The sequence below is a fragment of the Chiloscyllium plagiosum genome, chromosome 13, assembly GCF_004010195.1.
Source record: "Chiloscyllium plagiosum isolate BGI_BamShark_2017 chromosome 13, ASM401019v2, whole genome shotgun sequence".
Classification (NCBI taxonomy): Eukaryota; Metazoa; Chordata; class Chondrichthyes; order Orectolobiformes; family Hemiscylliidae; genus Chiloscyllium; species Chiloscyllium plagiosum.
The window spans coordinates 29762635-29783117 of record NC_057722.1 but is presented as its reverse complement, the minus strand read 5'-3'; the positions used below and the strand labels follow the sequence as shown (position 1 = coordinate 29783117).

The 20483-nt window shown below is 40.7% G+C and overlaps 1 protein-coding gene across 2 annotated transcripts in view; it reads right to left on the bottom strand.

Moving 5' to 3' along the window:
• Positions 1–20483, bottom strand: part of nmd3 (NMD3 ribosome export adaptor) — a 65220-nt gene that overhangs the window by 13796 nt on the left and 30941 nt on the right. For both annotated transcript variants that reach the window (XM_043702132.1, XM_043702131.1), the window contains exons 7-11: positions 18182–18272; positions 16919–16997; positions 11015–11111; positions 3044–3161; positions 218–363 (exon numbers count right to left, since the gene is read on the bottom strand). In XM_043702132.1, the coding sequence (XP_043558067.1) occupies positions 218–363; positions 3044–3161; positions 11015–11111; positions 16919–16997; positions 18182–18272 (531 nt within the window). The remainder of the gene's footprint in view (positions 1–217; positions 364–3043; positions 3162–11014; positions 11112–16918; positions 16998–18181; positions 18273–20483) is intronic.

Here is a 20483-nt window from a genome sequence, read left to right as displayed (position 1 = left end):
CGCTTTCATTCAAATATTTTTTTTTGTGTATTTGCTAGCTTTTAATTGCTTTCTTAAAAAAAATCTATGACATTTATCCCTTTTACCAAAAATAGTGCTGACAATACAACGGAAAACTCCACTTTTCCAAATGTTCCTTTCTGCAAAGGGATGTGGCTTTCTTACATGCCAAATGGAAAGAAAATCACACCTTTTCAAAGGTGATCTCTTTACTTACTCTGGTGGATATTGTGCCTGCACCAGGAACACGCTTGCAGTCTCCAACTATGTCAATATCCATTACAATAAACTCCTCCAGCTGTCCAGGCTGATAGAGGCTGTAAAAGGGGTAGCGCCAATAAGTAGAGCCATCAATTTCAGCAACTGCAAGTAATAACAAAAAGGTAAATTTCAATCTTAGCCATCGTATATTGTAACAGGAGTTCAATTATGCCACATGGTCTGCCTGAAGGCTAGTCCTAGTCTCACTGTTTGACAATTCTTCATATGGAATTGTTTTCTTGTCAGCTTTTGTCAAGAATAGTTTGCCATTGTCTGTCAGTCGAGGCAAGGCTAGAAGGCAGGTCCCAAGTCTATAATCAGCCAGAAGAAAAGAAAACTCAGTATTGATGTTATTCTCAACCACAAGATACCCATCTAGTCAACTGAACTAACCAAAAGAAAGTACAGCTAAATGAAATACAAAATAATGTAAAACAAAACAATTTGACACTTTAAAACTTTAAGCCACACAGATGATTTGGAGCCCAAGGAAGTTGTTAATTTAACAAAAGATTCAGATGCCAAATTGAAAGAGAATAATGTTCATTTTTGAGACCCAGTCAGTTGAGGTGTCAGAGTCAATGCTGATCATTCCTTCCACATACATCTTCCAGGAAATGATATTGGAAATTGAGACAGACTTGAGCTTACCCTGGATCAACCACATTAGGAGCAACTGTAATAACTATATAACTGAATGTGATCACTAACTCAGCACAAAGCACTGGATAAATACATGAGCTGAAAAGCTAGGAAGGTCCCAAAGCCACCTCATTAAGCACTAATGGCATATTTACTCAGAAACAACCATGAATTACACCTCATTGTGAGCAGTGTTTCAATTACGAGCCACTTTTCACCACTTGGTTCACCCCATTCAATGCAATTGCAATGTTATGCTACATCAGTTTAAATTACTGTCAGCCAAACTACATTTCCCTTACAAATCTAATCCAACATACATAGATATTCAGGCTGAACCTTTGATTAGAGATTGTCAGAATCCCTTCATTGCATACAACCTTCAATTTCTTTTAAAACAGGTTGATGGGCTCAACCAATGAATCATTAATGCTGCATCGTGGTTCAACTCTGCAATAATTACAATTCTAGGGCAGACACCAGCATATATATAAAACTTCTACTATGTATTAAAATTGGCCTTGTTCTGATCAGACTCTGGGATAAGATGAAAAATAATTGTTAACTGTCAGTGTGTACCTGCAGCAGTAGTACATCTGTATATAAAACTTCACATGATCGACTTTAAATCAGTCACATTGACATTAAGTGAAAAGCTTTGGCATCGATGACCTGATAGTAGGATCGTAGCTCTACAAATTCAATTATCTCTATCAGTTTACATCAGGATAGAGACAAATAAAAACTGTCTCCCCACCGGAATGTCAAGAAACTAAGCCAACAATTTTACCAATAGTAAGAAAATGTATAAATCACAACTTGCACTTCTTTTCAAAGTCCACTCACTCCATATTCGAGGCGCATACAATTAGGCCAGCCTAAGGTACATAATAGCTTACAATTTCTACTCTCTTAAAAAAGGAACATTTTTTCAGCCATTCTCTCATGGTTTCAAATCCTCCATTGTGGCCACAGCACAGAGGAATGACACAGCTGCTTACAAACATAACCTGCTGATTCCATCAGTATCTGCATGTAGACTCGCTAAAAGCAATCTTCCGTTCTACACTTCCACACATGGCTGCCCTTGAATGAAAAATATCTTGTTATGGAGATTTGCCAGTATGTAGCACCTGCACAGATACAAAATATATAATGTCCCTGTGAAAGCTTTAACTTGAAGGTCACCTTCATTCTTAAGTGGTTGCTTCCCATTGCTGAGAATTTAAGTACCAGCCAGAGCTTTCTGTCGAGATGGATCTTTGAGGGCTGCTTTTGCCAGTGCAAGGTCTTTCCTCCCTCGCAAATGTTATAGTCACAGTGAGTTCAATGATTCATTAGCGAATTCATTAGTGATAACTATTAAGGGCACCAACATACGATTTATAAGTTTCCAAATATACTGCAATTACCCAGACCATAACTCTCCTCTAACATTAATAAAAAGGTAAATATGGGAACTCTAATCTATTACATTCCACATTAAATCTCAGCACCTGGGAGAAAGCAGATTATATTACCATCACCTTATTCCCCAACAAGAAAAGAAGATTGCACTGGATTAAGGCACAGAACTTCATCACAAGTCCACTGTCACCTGCTAATTAGACCCACGAGCTATTTTTGACATAGAGAGCAATTTGAGAAGATTGCAGCTATCTTTTTTTCATACTTTTCATGTTTCCACACCTCCCACTCCACCTTACACCTTTCTCATGTGAAATATAATTATTCCCCTCTCACTAATCTACAAGTTGTATTAGATCTCAAATCTCCATCTGAAATGCAAGAGGGGATCAACTAACTTATAATGCTACGATTTTATTGAATTATAGTAACTAATCATATTTAAAAAGAGTCAATTTTGAACTTATTGGCTTATTCAGATTATTCTAATTTCCAGGTTATATCTCTGTACACTAAACCACTCAGCCAATTCAAACACCAATTCCAAACGGAGTTTAGCAAGCCACCAGACAAGCCAAAGTATTCCCAATAATTTACCGCAGTACTAAGATGTAAAAACAAATACCATCAATGATCTCTACAATTTAAATACTGTAGAATATAAATTCATGTAAACAAAATTATTTGCCAATTTGCAGCACAAATTGCAGGCAGAAGTACTGCAGAAACTTACTCTGCAAGCTGTTAGGATCAATGAGGTGTATTGTACTAGTCACCCGAACACACACACAGATCTGACTTATGTTTCCAAGGCTGTGTGCTAGTCGTAATGGCAAGCATACTAAATTGTCCTGTGGAAAAAAAGGAGAAATTTAAATTAAACCTTCTTGGAATATCTTTGTTCTGAAATGTTTAGTGGATCATTTCAATTTTTCTTCATTATTCACCACAATCGAAACTGAGTTATTAAATATATTTTATGTTATAACCACAAATGCAATTTTCTCCCCAATATACAGGATTGTATTCATGAGCTCTGATTAATCTTTCCTTTAAAAAAAACTGTTTTATAATTTTCTGCTAGAGTTATTGATCAGTACACACTGGCAATCATACAAACTAAATGATTTCTAAATGTAACCTAAGAAGTGCACGTTAGAATGAACAATTGCTAGAAATCAACTATGTGACAATGGAAAAATGTATTCCCCACACACTTAGCATATCCAGTAAAAGAACAAACATCATAGACATGAGTAATCTATTATAGCACGAACATATTATACTAAATTTTATGAACAGTTGTAACATATTACAGTAACATTATTCATGGATATTTACATTCATTCATGAGATGTGGGCTTCATTGGCTAGGCAGCGTTTATTGCCCGCCCCTAATTGTCCTTGAGGTAATGATGGTGAGCTGCCCCTTGAACACCAGAGGCGTTCTGTCCTTGTTACAGTTGGAGGGGTGGGGTCTGAGGGCGGAAGTGCGGGATATGGATGAGATGCATTGGAGGGCATCTTTAACCACGTGGGAAGGGAAATTGCGGTCTCTAAAGAAGGAGGCCATCTGGTGTGTTCTATGGTGGAACTAGCCCTCCTGGGAGCAGATACGGCAGAGGCGGAGGAATTGGGAATACAGGATGGCAAGGACAGAACGCCCCTGGTGCTCACCTTCCACCCTACCAACCTTCACATAAACCAAATCATCCGCTGACATTTCCGCCATCTCCAAAAAGACCCCACCACCAGGGATATATTTCCGTCTCCACCCCTTTCCACCTTCCGCAAAGACCGTTCCCTCCGTGACTACCTGGTCAGGTCCACGCCCCCCTACAACCCACCCTCCCATCCTGGCACTTTCCCCTGCCACCGTAGGAACTGTAAAACCTGCGCCCACACCTCCTCCCTCACCTCCATCCAAGGCCCCAAAGGAGCTTTCCACATCCATCAAAGTTTTACCTGCAAATCCACTAATATCATTTATTGTATCCCCGTGGCCCAACATTCCAACTCCCCCTCCCACTCTGCCGAGGACATGGAGGTCCTGGGCCTCCTTCACCACCGCTCCCTCACCACCAGACGCCTGGAGGAAGAACGCCTCATCTTCCGCCTCGGAACACTTCAACCCCAGGGCATCAATGTGGATTTCAACAGTTTCCTCATTTCACCTTCCCCCACCTCATCCTAGCTTCTAACCTCCAGAAACTCGATCCCCTGACCTGTCCGGACTTGTAAGACCTGCCCAGCTCCTTTTCCACCTATCCACTCCACCCTCTCCTCCCTGACCTATCACCTTCATCTCCTTCCCCACTGACCTATTGTACTCTATGCCACTCTCTCCCCACCCCCACCCTCCTCTAGCTTATCTCTCCACGCTTCAGGCTCTCTGCCTTTATTCCTGATGAAGGGCTTTTGCCCGAAACGTCGATTTTGCTGCTCATCGGATGCTGCCTGAATTGCTGTGCTCTTCCAGCACCACTGATCCAGAATCTATTTCTGAGTCAGGATACTGTGTGGCTTCATAGAATCATAGAATTACCACATTGTGGAAGCATGCTAATCAGCCCATTAAGTTCACACAACCCTCCCTGAAGAGCATCCCACCCAGACACGACACCCTATCCTATCCATACAATCCTGCATTTCCCATGGCCAATCCATATAGCCTGCACATCCCTGGACACTACAGGCAATTTATAGAGTGAAACAGCATAGAAACAGACCCTTTAGTACAACCAGTCCATGTAAACTGTATTCCAAAACTAAGTTAATTACACCTGCCTGCAACTTGGACCCATATCCCTTCAAACATTTCTTATTCATGTACTTATCCAAATCTCCTGTAAATGCTGTAGCTAAATCTGCATTCACCACTTCGTCTGGAAGTTTATTCCACACACAAACAATAGTATTAAAAAATTGCTCATCTTTTTTAAAAGCTTTCTCCCCTCACCTTAAAAATATGCTCCCCAGGCTTGAAATCTCCCATCCTAGGGAAAAGACACTTGCCATTCACCTTACCTATATCCCTCAAGACCATAATCTTCGACGCTTCAGTGAAAAAAGTCTCAGCCTACCCAGCATCTCGTTGTAATTCAAACTCTCCATTCACAGTAACATCCTCCTAAATCTTTTCTGAACCCTCTCCAGCTGAATGATATCCTTCCTATAACAGGGTGACCAGGACTGGACACAGTACTTCAGAAGAGGCCTCACCAACATCCTGTACAATCTCAATATGACGTCCTAACTCTTATACTCAAAGGTCTGAGCAGTGAAGGCAAACGTGCTAAATGTCTTCTTAACCACCCTGTCTAGATGCGACACAAACTTCAAGAGAATTAGATACCCGAACCCCTAGGTCTCTCTGTTCTACCTTACCATTAATTTATATAAATCCCGTCCTTGTTTGTTTTACCAAAGTGCAATATCTCACATTTATCCAAATTAAACTCCATCTGCCACTCCTCAGCCCATTAACCCAACTGATCAAGATCACTTTGTAATCTTAGATGAGCTCCTTCACTGTCCAATCTACCACCATTTTTGGTGTTACCCACAAATTATTAACCATGCCTTCTATACTCTCATCTGAATCATTTATATAAATGACTGTTACGACATGACAGTGAACCTTTCTGCTAATTAAACCAAATATCCAGAAAAGCTCACCTCACCTCTTAATCTGTTAAAGTATGTGACAGAGAACTTCCCTAATATCCATAATTTAAAGAAAAAAATCAATTCATTCTTTAACTCTTAAAGTGAACATTAAACAACAACTATTTACAACTCTAAGCCTCCTTTCTCCTAACTGCTTGTTATAGAGTTGGAGGCAGATAACAATATACTGTTCCAATTAATCCTCCTATTAAAATTACAATCAACATAACTTTCAAAATCCTACAGTGGCTGTCGTCTTCAGCTGTAAACTCCCTGGGCCATCTTCGGTCTTTTGCTGTAAAGATGTTTCACATGAAAAAGATACCTTTGATAGATAGTATTTTGCTAGCAGTTACTCTGGCAATGGCAGTTGGTTGCTCTCTCTGGCTAACTCTTAAAATGCCTGCTTCTTTATACCACAAAGATCAGATCATCTCATTGGTTCAATGTTCTCAAAAACAGTAGATTCAAGCTTGATTGAGTTTTAGCATCATGGGGCATAATTTAAACTCATTGATTGGATTCGAATAGTAGTCAAAACAACTGAGGTATCTCGTTTACAGCCAAATGTTACCTCTCAGTGCAAAACAGCCTTCACTCTCTCAAAAGGTACAATACACGCCTTCAACTTCATAACAATGACAAACAAAGTGGATCCAGCGTCGATTCCTATAGAATATCATTGATATCAGGCCTCGCCTCCAAGAAAACAATCCTCCACCATCACTTTGTCTACTGCCATTAAGACAATTTTGTATCCAATTACGATGGCCAATCCACCTAACCTGCATATCTTTGGATTGAGAGGAAACCTACACAGACATGGGGAGAATGTGCAAATTGCACAAAGACAATTATCCAAACCCAGGTCCCTGGCACTTTGACGCAGCAGTGCTATGATTCTATGAGTTAAAATAGCGTGGGGTTTGGACAGTAATCTGCAAGTAATGGTATTCCCATATACCTGCTGCCCTTTCCCTTCTTGTAGGTTGTGGTTGAGAAGAAACAATGCAGCCCTGGTGAATTTCTGCAGTGTATCTTGTAAATGGTGCACTCTGCTGCTATGAAGCATCAATAGTGAAGGGACTAAATATTTGTGAATGTGATGCCAACTATAAGAGCTGCTTTGTTTTAAATGATATTACGTTTCTTGAATTTTGCTCAGGGTGGACTCATCCAGGCAAGTGGAGAATATTTCATCACACTCCTGACGTGTACCTTGAAGATGGTGGGCAAGTATTGGGGAAATCAGAGAGTTATTTACTGCAGGATTAGCCTTTGATATATTCTTTTAGCCACAGTAGCTAGTGCAGATTACTTCTGGAAAATGGAAACCTCAGGATGTTAATAGTAGGAAATTCAGTGACAGTGATGCAAATGAATGCCATGGGCCAATTCTTGGATTATTAGAGATGATAACTGCCTGGCACTTGTATGGCATGCATGTTACTTGCCTAAATATGGTGCAGGTATCGCTGCCTCAGTGTCCGAACAACTGCAAATGGTGCTGATTACTGTGAAAAAAGTAAACATCTCCACTTCTGACCTTATGATAGAGGGGTTATTGATGCAACAGCTGAAAATGGTTGGGTATAAGACCCTACCCTGAAGAACTCTTGCAATGACCTCCAACAGCACAGATAACTGACCTTAATCAGCCACAATCAACTTCCTTGACTCTAACACATAAAACTTTCCCTTGATTCGAACTGACTCCAGTTCTCCTTGGGCACCTTGATGCCACACTCAGTCAAATGCTGCCTGGGTATTGAGCAGTCACTCTCACCTCATTTCTGCAAGTTCAGCTCTTTTACTCATGTTTGAGCCAGGACTACAGTGAGCTCAGGAGCTGAGCAGCCTTGGCAAAACTCAGAGTTTTACAGCTAAGCAAATGTTGCTGGATACTGTTGATTCTATTATTTACCAATAATCAAGAGTAGGCAGATTTGTCCTGCTTTGTATATACAGAACATACCTGGACAATTTAACCACACTATGGCACAGATATCAATGCTGAACTTGTTTGGGACAGCCTGGTAGGGGTACGGCAAGTTCTTTGTAGTATTCAGTGCCTCAGCCATTACATGGTATCACCTGGATTAAATCAATTTGACTGAAGGTGGTCAAGATGGATTACCCACTCAGCACTTCTGAATAAAGATTGTTACAGTTGCTTCTGGGCGGCACGGTGGCACAGTGGTTAGCACTGCTGCCTTACAGTGCCAGAGACCCGGGTTCAATTCCCGCCTCAGGCGACTGTCTGTGTGGAGTTTGCACGTTCTCCACGTGTGTGCGTGGGTTTCCTCCGGGTGCTCCGGTTTCCTCCCACAGTCCAAAGATGTGCAGGTAAGGTGAATTGGCCATGCTAAATTGCCCGTAGTGTTAGGTAAGGGATAAATGTAGGGGTATGGGTGGGTTGCGCTTCGGCGGGTCGGTGTGGACTTGTTGGGCCGAAGGGCCTGTTTCCACACACTGTAATGTAATGTAATGTAATCTAATCTAATCATCAACCTAGTCACTTGCACTCAAGCACTGGGGTCCATCATATAGGATGGGTCATTTGTGGAACCTCCTTCTCCAGTGAGTTGAGATATGGCAGGACTGTAGACCTTAGACCTGACCCATTAGCTGTGGGATCACTTAGCTCAATCATTTGCTGCTTATGTTGTCTGACATGCAAGGAGACCTATGTTGTAGCTTCACCAGTTTGACCGCTAATATTTAAAATGTCTGCATCCACACTTCACCAAACCCGATCTCCTGACATGATGGCAATGGTACAGTGGGGGATGCCAACCCATAAGGTAACACATTAGGTTATGTAGAATACAACTGCTGACTGCCCATAGGGCCAGTTACCAGATCTGTTTGAAATCCCATTTAGCACAGCAGTAGTGCTTCACACACAATGGAGGGCAACATTCCCTCTAAGCTACACTGCTGTGCATGCAGATCCTCGAAGGTTCATCAGAGGTTCGTGCAGTTGCTTAGAAAATTATGGCAACACTGGAAGGCATCCTCAATGAGAAGATGCGACTTCATCCTGACAAGGTCTGCATAGCTGTAAATCCTAAATGATACTGTAATGGGCTGATGCACGTGCACAGACAGATTGATGAGGATAAGTCAAGTATGTTTTTTCCTCCTGTTGGTTCCTTCACCATCTCCTGCAGAAATAGTCTAGCAGATATTTCCTTTAGGACTCAATCAGCTAGGTTAGAGTTGGTGCTACAAAGCCACTCCCAGTGGTGGACATCAAAGTCCACAATACCCTTACCCTTGTACCCTTACCAATACTAACGCTTCATGAGCTGCAGGATGAGCTGAAAGGGGAGGGTGGGGGAGAAAAGATAAAATTGTAAGGTACAATTACATGAGTAACACCGCGTCAGTCTGTTTGCTTGTGTGGTCTGAGACACATCTCCCCAATTTTGGCACTAGCCCTTAGGATCAAAAAGACCGGAATTTGTCGTTGTCAAGGGCAATGTCAGGTAGGCTTTCCTTCTCTTCTTAAGACTTGTTAGCAGTTCAATGGTCATGTCAGAGGGCAGTTAAAAGTCAACCATATTCCTGTGGGCAGAAACCACATGTAGGCCAAGCTGAGTAAGTACAGAGGAACCTCGATTATCCGATCGAATTGGGCAGGCACTATTTCATTCAGATAATTAATTCGATGCCTTTCCTCTAGGCTTCAGAGTTTTCTGAAGTTTCCTTTTTCCTCGCTCTGCCTGCCTTGCTCTCTCTCTCTGTCTGTCTTAGGGATTGTTTCTAAGCAGGCAGCATCCAAGGAGCAGGAGAATCGACATTTCGGGCATACGCCCTTCATCAGGGATTGCTGAAACGTCAATTCTCCTGCTCCTGATGTACTGTGCTTTTCCAGCACTACACTCTTGACTCTGAACTCCAGCATCTGCAGTCCTCACTTTCTCCTTCATTTCTGAGCAGAGACACACACATGTGTGTAAGGGACCAGCAGCATTGCTGAAGCCTGCCGCCACCCACCTCCCATCAGTTCAATGGGATTGACACAGCAAGCACTTGCTAAGTCCACTCCCCCATTCAGGAGACTCGGCAGCAGCACACCGCACATGAGCCACCGCCCCCGCCCCCACCCACAAACCCATCCAAATCCACCCCTGCCGCTTCTGCTCCCCCCAACCCCGCCACCCCATCTGCACCCCCACTGCCATGCTTCCCCCATCCCAGTCAGCCCCCATGAGCCCCCTCATCTGCCTGCCCCACCCCCACACCCCTGTATAGAACCCCAAGTGAAAGTGTGGGAGGAGAGAGAGAGGATGGGCGGTCAGTCAGCCATCTGGAAATGGTGCCCGGGCTCCCATCGATGTCCAGGACTGTTCTCGGCAGCATTTCAGTAAACTAAGTTCATTTTAAATCATTGCAAATAAAAGATACGATCAGTGTTAAATGATGTAATGTTTCTATCGGGACCTTGAGATCTTCTTTGGTTAATCCAAAATTTGGATAATTGATATTCAGATAATCGAGATTCCTCTGTCCACCAAACCTCATTCCCTCAAGGGTATTAGTGAATCTGATGGATTTTTATAACAATTATTGTACACAATCACTTTTAAATTTTTTAAATACTTGATTTTTTTTTAATTCAAATTCCGCCAGCCGTGGTGGGATTCAAACCCAGGTCCCCAGAGAATGAACCAAGTCTTGGATGACTGGTTCAGTAACAATACCACAATGTTAATTGCTTCCCCATCAACTAAATCACTACTTTTATGACATTTTTTTAAAAAATGATGTTTCTAAAATGACTGGTACACAGCTGTGTGAATTCTGTTTCTATGTCAAAAACCATGCTCTACAATGTAACATGAAGAGTTTAGTATATTCATATGGCAACTTCTCAGAGATTGAAACACCTGTTCATATTTTAGCTTTTTTTTTGGAAATCGCCCAAATGAGCATTCACACATACAAACATTAAACCAAATCAGTAAGAGTATTAAAATTCCTTTTTCACATCAGCGGCTCAATTTTTGCTTTAAATAATGTTGCTCACCTTACAAACAGGAACAATTTCCACAGAGAATGTACTTTTGTAATTATAACTATTAGAGTGGACATCGTGGGAGATTAGACGTTGAGATGCCTTGTACCTTGAAAACACACAAACATAAACAAACATTTTTCATGGAATAAATTCTCATTATGCACAGACAGCCTCATCCAAGAATGTGCAAAGTTTCTAGTACTGGATCTGCATATAAGGCAACTTTCAAGTGGCGTGACCTGTAATACATGATATGAGGTGGCGTGGTATACTGATGATCTGTCATTACCATTGTGATATTTAGATTAGCTTCGATTGCATTAGGACAAGATGTGGGTCCTATAAGTATTTAGGAATTCGATGAACTACTCATGGCACCTGATATCTTTAAATCAACACATTACAATCACAGGCACTTGCTTCTTGGGCTCAAGCTCAGCAATTTGAATGCACTGCAGCATATCTCTCTCATCATGAGGTGCTGAAAGAAAGCAGAGCTCAGCAAGATGGAGAGTGTGCACATTGTGTCTTTAGGTCATATCCCATGATATGGTGATGACATTATAAACATGTTCCTTAAAGGTCTTACAACGGATGTGCAATGTACATAAGACTCCATCTTTCTTTTTCCAAAGAAATCTGAATTAGATATTCATCATTGCACATGGACAAGAGTTGTCAATTCAAGAATTACACATGAAAGAAGAGTTAACAAGGTTGATAATTCAAATGTCAATATAATGTCTGAGATTTGATAACCCATCCTGATCTGATGATCGTACACCCATAAAAAGAGTTATTCTCAGTTGCTCTTGGTTGAGCTTTAGCTGTCTTCTGGTCACTGCTGCCTAGTTTCATTGTACATTCACAGTCATCACACCTTTCTGCTTTGCTCTCTGTATGCACAATTGGTATGCTTTACATTGGTCTGAGCTTGCTTCTGTTCCTTCATACTGTAGTTTCATGTTTGGAAATGACTTCATATGACTCGGGTTGATTCTGTACCTCAGAAACCTTGACTGGTATCCAGGTATTTGTTATTGGATTTCTGACATGCACTGTCCAACTAGTACATTCTTGTGGTAGTTCTTTACCGTCTCACTGCTCACGAAACTGTTTCACTCTCCTCTGTCTTTTATGAGGAAAGGTCCTGCATGTCTTTCATTCTCACCATCATAAGTGCGATGTGAACCTCAAGTATGGTTACGTAACTGGTAGTCTTACCACTACGAGATCATTGCCATCTATCGAGTAGAGGATTTAGGGAAGCAAAGCTCATTTTGCATATTGGTACTGCAACGTGCTTGTGTCACTGCACCAAGTTAATGATCCATCACAGCTGTGAAATTGTCTTTTGTAAGTTACACCATGGAGCATCACTTGTTGTGATACCTGTCTTTTAAAAATCATATTAGTAATATGTTGACACTATTGCTTGGGAGAAAGGGTGTGAGCGGTTAAGAAGCCACTAGCAGGTAGGAGAATTTAACACTGTCTCCCCAGTTTAAGAACGGTTCCTCCCCAGTCAAATTGAAGACCATCCATTTTATCTTTCCTGTAACAATTGTTGCAATCGACTTTAAGAATATCTTTGACTTAGTTAAAAGTTAATTGGCCACATTGTGTCTCTTATAAACCATTCGAAGCAGCAGTCATCTTTTTCTAGATGCTATGTACTAGGCAGCAGAAGAGTCATATGTATAATCTCAAAAATAGAATCTGAGAACAAAGATTACTGAATTGCCTTTCCTGTTAATATGACAATATGAAAGGCTTGGCCATCTTCCAAAGGTTGTTTTTAAGGTTTGTTGGCTGTTCATCTGATTGATAAGTTTGCATCCTTTTGTAGACTTTGCATGCTGCCAACATTGTGATATTGCGATATCTTGTTGATCATCTGGCTAAGCTTTACAAACAGACTTTCTACACATCCCCAGTGTCTTTTCGTGCCACTTATGTTTTCCGTAAGTGAGAGAAAATTCCAGGTGACTTATGGTATGATAAACTACATCCATGACAGATATTCTTGAACTGGTGCACTTTGCTGACCGGAACAGCAGTGTTGACTGCACCCAAATCATATAATTGATATTATCCTACACGATGGCTTCATGCTGAATTCCATCATCAAGCAAGGCATTGACAGTAAAACGTTTTTGCTTAACCAAAAGCTTTCCTGAAAGCTTTGATCAGAGTAGAGGCAATACCAATTCGATCAACTTCACTGAAGAATTGTTCTTCAGAAATATCACACGTGTCCTTCCCTTGACATCTGGGAAAAATCATCAATATACTCTTGGAAGTTTCAGTCTTTACACTATGAGTTGCAATCTATTAATCTAGAAGTTGATTCATACCTGGAGTTGATCCTCAAGTATACTCCAGACCTTCTCTGGCTCTTTATCCTCCTCAAAAATACTTGATGTGTTTATTTGGGGAAAATCCTTCTCACCAAAAGTAAGTAACATTTTAAGAGATATTTTCTCAAGATCATTTATGACAATCAACAAAGTAAAGCGGCATATGTTGCTCAAATAGCTATTCATTGAAGATATCACTTGCTGCCCATCTGCAGTCAAATGCTGGCCTTCCATTTTTTGTTGAAAGTCTGTGACTGTTCTATTGAAGTATAATGCATGGTGTGTTTAATTCCTTTTATTTAAATGGTTTCCTGTTCTGACTTTTCATTTTTCCTTCTGTAGCTATTTAACTCAGTTATGACCCCTTCAAGAAGTTTAGCTCAGCATGGGTCTGTCTTTTTAAGAATAAAAACTTGTAGGAGCAGGTTTCAGCCATTAGAGGGAGTTTGCACAAAATAAGAAGCAATGACATCACAATAGCCTTGGCACTGAACTAAAGGAGACAATATGGCAGAACCAATCAATCACTGCACACAGATAAGCTGCTCCACATCAAAAAATCAATTTTTAATGCTTAAGAAAATATTATTCCCTAAACAGGTCTGTGTAGTTAAACTGGCAGTATTCTTTGACTGCCAATATTCGTTCTGAGCTTGTAAGTAGTCTTCTGGTTGACAATTTGGCTTTTTCACCTGTGAAGATGTCTTTTTAACTGTTGTATCTTAAATTTTTACATTAGGAGGCAGAGTTGAAACTTTATTTTTGTTTAAAAAAAAAGCTTCAGAGGTTTTGAAGTAGATAAAAAATAAGTCTGCCTCCGGGCTGTTTGGAATTGGAGATCTGTACTCACGCCAAGATATTCTGGTTAGTCATCTGAATGCTTTACAATCTAGGGCTGTCTGATCTTTAGTGAGGATTTTCTTGTAAGCAAGTTTACTTAGTGTGTCACCATGACCTGACATGGCACATACATTAATGACCTTCCACTATCACACTGTGACATTTACGTTCACTCCGTAACATAAGACATAGGTCACACAGTATTGAACGTACGTTACACCATTTCATATCCATGTATATACATTACTATCATAGACACTTGTGTTTCTGCGCTCCAGCTAAGCAATCTAGATGTACTGCAGCACAGTTGCCACAGTGTGTCATTCTGTCATACTGCGGGAGAGTAGAACTCACAGTGGGCTGGAAATTGCAAGCTTTCTACCATTACATCACAACACCATGATGCAGAGATGACATAATCAACATGTCCTTTGAAAGTAGATTACACATTTGCTGTGAGACAATATACAATGTGTGGTCAAGTGGGTGGTTCCCTCATGTTTGTTCTTTCCACACCAGTTCTCTATCCAGAATAGATTCAATGCTCTTGTTAGCCCAAGGCCAGGATTTAACTGTCAGCAGTGAAGCAAGAGCACTCATTAATGGCCTTGACAAAAGTAGCCCATAAAAATCTAGCAATTGGTGCAGAAGGAACTCCCCTTTCCAAATGACAGTTTACATCTGGCATCAAATCAATGGGATTGCTGAGTGTGTGGCTGTTACGATTGGCTGCCTACTATCTTGAAGTATTCACACAAAGGAAGCAATCAGATAAAGGCACTTGAAACTCTTAACTGCATTGCAGACAGTTACCAGTGAAAAACCTCATTGAATAGCATAGCTTTTTCAACAATATCTTGACTTGCACGTTATTTTGTACATATCTGAGCTCCTGAAAGAACCATAAATTTTAATTCAGTAATGATGGCAAAAGCTGAGAGTTTGGTCATCATTATCAAGAAAAAAGGTCTGGGTAAACTCCAAGTGGATTCCCGTATGGAAGAGTATGGTGATTAATCAGAGTAAAGCAGGGAGGTTGCAGCAACCTATTCCTGCTATATTTTATAATAGCTTTCGATAAGCCTTAGTGGTTTGCTATTAGATTAGATTTAGATTAGATTCCCTAGAGTGTGGAAACAGGCCCTTCGGCCCAACAAGTCCACACCGACCCTCCGAAGAGTAACCCACCCAGACCCATTTCCCTCTGACTAATGCACCTAACACTATGGGTAATTTAGCATGGTCAATTCACCTCACCTGCACATCTTTTGGACTGTGGGAGGAAACCGCAGCACCCGGAGGAAACCCATGCAGACATGGGGAGAACGTGCAAACTCCACACAGACAGTCACCCGAGACTGGAATCAAACCTGGGACTATACCACTTCAGCCTCCAATTAAGAGTCACAAACATTGACATAAGATTGGAATAAGTGACCAAACCAGGTGCAAACAGTAGATTTCTTCCCTAAAGCATGTATAATTAAAAGCAGTCAGCATTCATTCCATTTCAGCATATTGCGAAATGGTTCCAAAAGAATACTTAAAGTTCAATTCACTTCAACAATTAATTTACTAACAAAAAATCCAAATGCAGTTTAATTGCACAATGACTGTAATTGCAGAAGTCACAGAACACAAGAAAGACCCATAAAAGACTAATCATCATTATTCAAACTAGATTCACAAGTACGTTTTTAATAATGCTGATGTAGCAACATGATACCCACCAGATTCTCAAATGAAATCTGCAGCCTAATCCCCTTAAAAATAGCTAAAGAAACAACGACTAAGGAAGGCAAGATGTAACACATAACTTTGAATATCTAAACACTTTTTAGGTCTTAACAGTTCAAAACAGAGGCCTTCCTAACAGTACAGTAGTTTTGGATATAAGTTTGCTCACTTAGATGGAAGGTTTGTTTTTAGACGTTTCGTTACCATGCTAGGTAACATCATCAGTGAGCCTCCAGTGAAGCACTGGTGTTAGTGACCCACTTTCTATTTATGTGTTTAAGTTTCCTTGCAGTGGTGATGTCATTTGCTGATCTTTCTCTCAGAGGGTGGTAAATGGGGTCCAATTCGATGTGTTTGTTGATAGAGGTCCAGTTGGAATGCCATGCTTCTCAGAATACTCGTGCATGTCTCTGTTGGCTTGTCCTAGGATGGATGTGTTGTCCCAGTCAAAGTGGTGTCCTTCCTCATATGTATGTAAAGATACTAGTGAGAGTGGATCATGTCTTTTTATGGCTAGTTAATGTATCCTCCACCAGGATAACAAAAAGAACAGGAAATGGCATCATCACCAGAAATTGTGCCATCACAGGAAATGGTGTCATCACAGGAAATCACATCACCAACCCAAGGAAGCCTACACACACAAATAGAAAGTGGGTCACTATCACCAGTGCTTCACCGGAGGCTCACTGATGACGTTACTTAGTATGGTGACGAAACGTCTGAAAGCAAACCTTCCAGCTGAGCAAGCAAACGTACATCCAGAACCTTAACCTGAGCTACAAGTTTTCTTCAAACTCACTAGTAGACCTTGTACCATATAGACTGCTGCAGTCTAAGCAGGTATTGCACCGTAACCTTTAAGGGTAGTTAGGGATGGGCAATAATTCCTGGTTTTTCCAATTCTATCTACATCCCAACAATCATTACGTCCATCAAATTATTAGTTTTGCCAAAGATAAATTTATATTCTTACTTGCAGGGAACTGTACACTGAAGGAAGTCCACCATCTTCTGAGCATGTTGCTTGGAACCATAATAGAAATCCAGACCATCTAAAATCAAAATTTAAATGGAGTTTAAATACTCTTAATTAGTTCAAAACTTTCAAATAAGTCACTAGAAAACAGAATATTAGATTAGATTACTTACAGTGTGGCAACAGGCCCTTCAGCCCAACAAGTCCACACCAACCCTCTGAAGAGCAACCCACCCAGACCCATTCCCCTACATTTACCCCTACACCTAACACTATGGGCAATTTAGCATGGCCAATTCACCTAACCTGCACATCTTTGGACTGTGGGGGGAAACCAGAGCACCCTGATGAAACCCATGCAGACACGGGGAGAATGTGCAAACTTCACACAAACAGTTGCCCAAGGCAGGAATTGAACCCTGGTCTCTGGCGCTGTGAGGCAACAGTGCTAACTACCGTACCACCCGTCAATATCTGTGAAAAAACAATAAGGTGCGACATAAACCTGCACTGCTTTAGCCATAATTTAAACATTAAATTAGTTTACCTTTCAAATATATTCAAATGCTAGAAGCAGAAGACAGCAATTTAAAAATCTAATTAATTTTAGAAGCACATGTGTGTGTGGAATTCCAAACTGCATGTCTCAAGATCCATTTTTGCCATCTATTTATCCTTGATATTACTGTGCAATGATGGGTACTTAATATTTTCAAAACAATTTGACTTGTTACACATTAATTTGCTCAAATTTAAATGATTTATGTACCTTTACTTTAAATGATGACCAAATGGATGGTATAAGTGTATCACATACTGCCAAAATTTATAAAATACAGGAAATCAAATTGCAAAAATCATAAGCTATTTTTCACCTCTATACCCATGAGAATTTATAGCTGTCACAAAAACTGTTAAAGCAATCTATTACTAGTTCAAATAGAATTGAAAATCCAGGTTGAGCTTTCAGTATTGAGTTAGTTGATCTCAGCTTGAACATCAAAAGAACTCCCTCCCACCCTTATCCAGCAACCTCAGGAAAGCATGTAAAAAAGAATTTGTAAAAAATTTGTTCAAAGCTCAAATCTATTGTCTATCGCCCCAGATTATGATGAAATTAGTTGATTAGGGAATTATCGCCTGTCCAACTGTCAATTTTATTTAAATTCCATGGAAAAAAATTAAAACACATGGTGAGCATTCTGGTAAACTGTCAATCTATCAACCAAGACAAGGAACGAGTTCACAATATTTGCTTACCATGGATTTCCTTGACACGAAGCGTGTTTTGATGTAACTTATGTTTAAGGATTAATTGCTCCAAGTAATAAAATGTTTTCTTGTGTGGAGTCTAAAGAGAAAATAATAGAAATATGAAGGAAATAAGTACTCATCTCAAAAGAAATAAGGTTTCAATAAAATTATTTTAAGTTATATGTACTCTTCTAGTGTGAAGTGGTCTTTACCATTGAATTAATCAAAACAAATAAAACTTCAAGTAATTATAGTGTCAAATTTGCTGCAAAACTTTCATACTTTGCTTGAAGCTCACATTTATTTGCAACTGACAGCAGTGTCTGTATTTATGATATTCAAAAAGTTACAATGAATGGTTAATATAAAAGACAAAACCATACAGTGTTAATTTAGAAAATTTAATCAATTCATGTTTGCACAAAAGAGGAAATAGTTCAACAATTCAATTTCCGGAGGTGTGCTGCTGTGATATGTGGCAATTAATGTACAATGAACCTTGTACTGAACTTTAAATGCCTCCCTAGGGAGCATGATTTCTGCTCATCCACATAATTTCCACGACTCAGCCATAACACTTGCCTAAAACAAAAATCACAATCATAGGAAACAAACTCCCTGGTGTATGCTGGGGAGTTATCCTGGTTTCATGGTGGAAACCTACAACAGCTTGCCCAGGAATGCACAAAACAGGAAGCACAATGTCTGTGGATCTTTATTTTTGACATGAGTTATGTCCTTCTCCATGTGCTTCACAGATACTTTACCAAAACAGTGAATGCTGGGAATTATTAGTTCATAATAGTTGTGTTTACATTCACAAAATACAACAATGTTGTCGAAGGAGTTTGGCTGAGTTGTTGCAGAGCATATTGTGGGCAGCACATATTGCAATCATTGTGCATCAGTGGTATTGGGTGAGAATGCCGAAGGCAGTGGATAGGGTGACAATTAAGCAGATATTTTGTTAATATTAAGTTTCTTGACTTTCATCGGAGATGCACCCATAAAAGCACAGGGAGAGTACTTTTCCCTGTGTTGTTGACCTCTATTTCCTTACTTGTGCCTTTTGGATGGAGAACAGTCAAGGAGTGAATTACCCACAGCAGAATTCACAGCTTCTGACATTTTTTGTTCATATAGCAAGTTGAACAAGGTGAGATTAGTTTCTGATCTAACGATGGAGGGAAGGTCATTGATTAAGCAGCTGAAAACGGTTGGGCCGAGACCACGACTACCTTCAACAGGCACAATCATCATCCTTTGTGCTAGCTAGGACTCTAAAATTCAGCAAACTCTCCCTGATGCCCGAAAGCTCCAATTTTGCTGGGCTCCTGACGCCATACTTGGTCAAATCCTGCTGAGTTGTCAAGGACAGTAACTCATTTCTGGAGTTTAACTCTTCTGTCCATGTTTGAACCAAGCCTGTGATTTTCAAAATAGATTCCTTACAGTGTGGAAACAGGTCTTTCGGCCTATTGAGTCCACAATGACCCTCTCAAGACATCTCACCCAGACCTGCCCCATACCCTATTCCTGTAACACTGCATTTTCCATGGCTAACCCACCGAGTCGCACACCCTGGACACTACGGACAATTTAGCATCAATCAACCTAACCTGCACATCTTTGGACTCCGGGAGGAAACCAACACACCCACAGGAAATACACGCAGACACAGGAAGAATATTCAAACTCTACAAAGTTAGTCACCCAGGAAGTGAACCCAGGTCCCTGGCATGGTGAGGCAGCAATGGAAGCCACTGAGACATCATGCTAGCCTTTAAAACTGAGTGCATTTGCATCAATTACAGTTGCCCTGGCATGTTTATTGAATTCAGATTCCACCTTATGCCACAGCAGAATTTGAACCCGAGTTCCCAGGACACTAGCCGAGTCTCTGGATTAATAGTCCAGCCATAGTATCACTAGGAGCTGAGTGGCTCTGGCAGAACCCAAACCAAGCATCAGTGAGTGGGTTATTGCAAAGAAAGTGCTGCTTGGTAACGCTATCCATTCATTACTGATTGAGAGTAGACAAAAGACAGTAATTAGCCAAGTTGGATGTGTTTTTTTCATTTGTGTGCAGTGCCTACATTGTCAGGTGATATAGATTGCTGGAAAAGCGCAGCAGGTCAGGCAGCATCAAAGGAGAAGGAGAATCGACGTTTCGGGCATAAGCCCTTCTTCAGGAATGAGGAAGGTGTGCCAAGCAGGCTAAGATAAAAGGTAGGGAGGAGGGACTTGGGGGAGGGGCGTTGGGAATGCGATAGGTGGAAGGAGATTAGGTGAGGGTGATAGGCCGGAG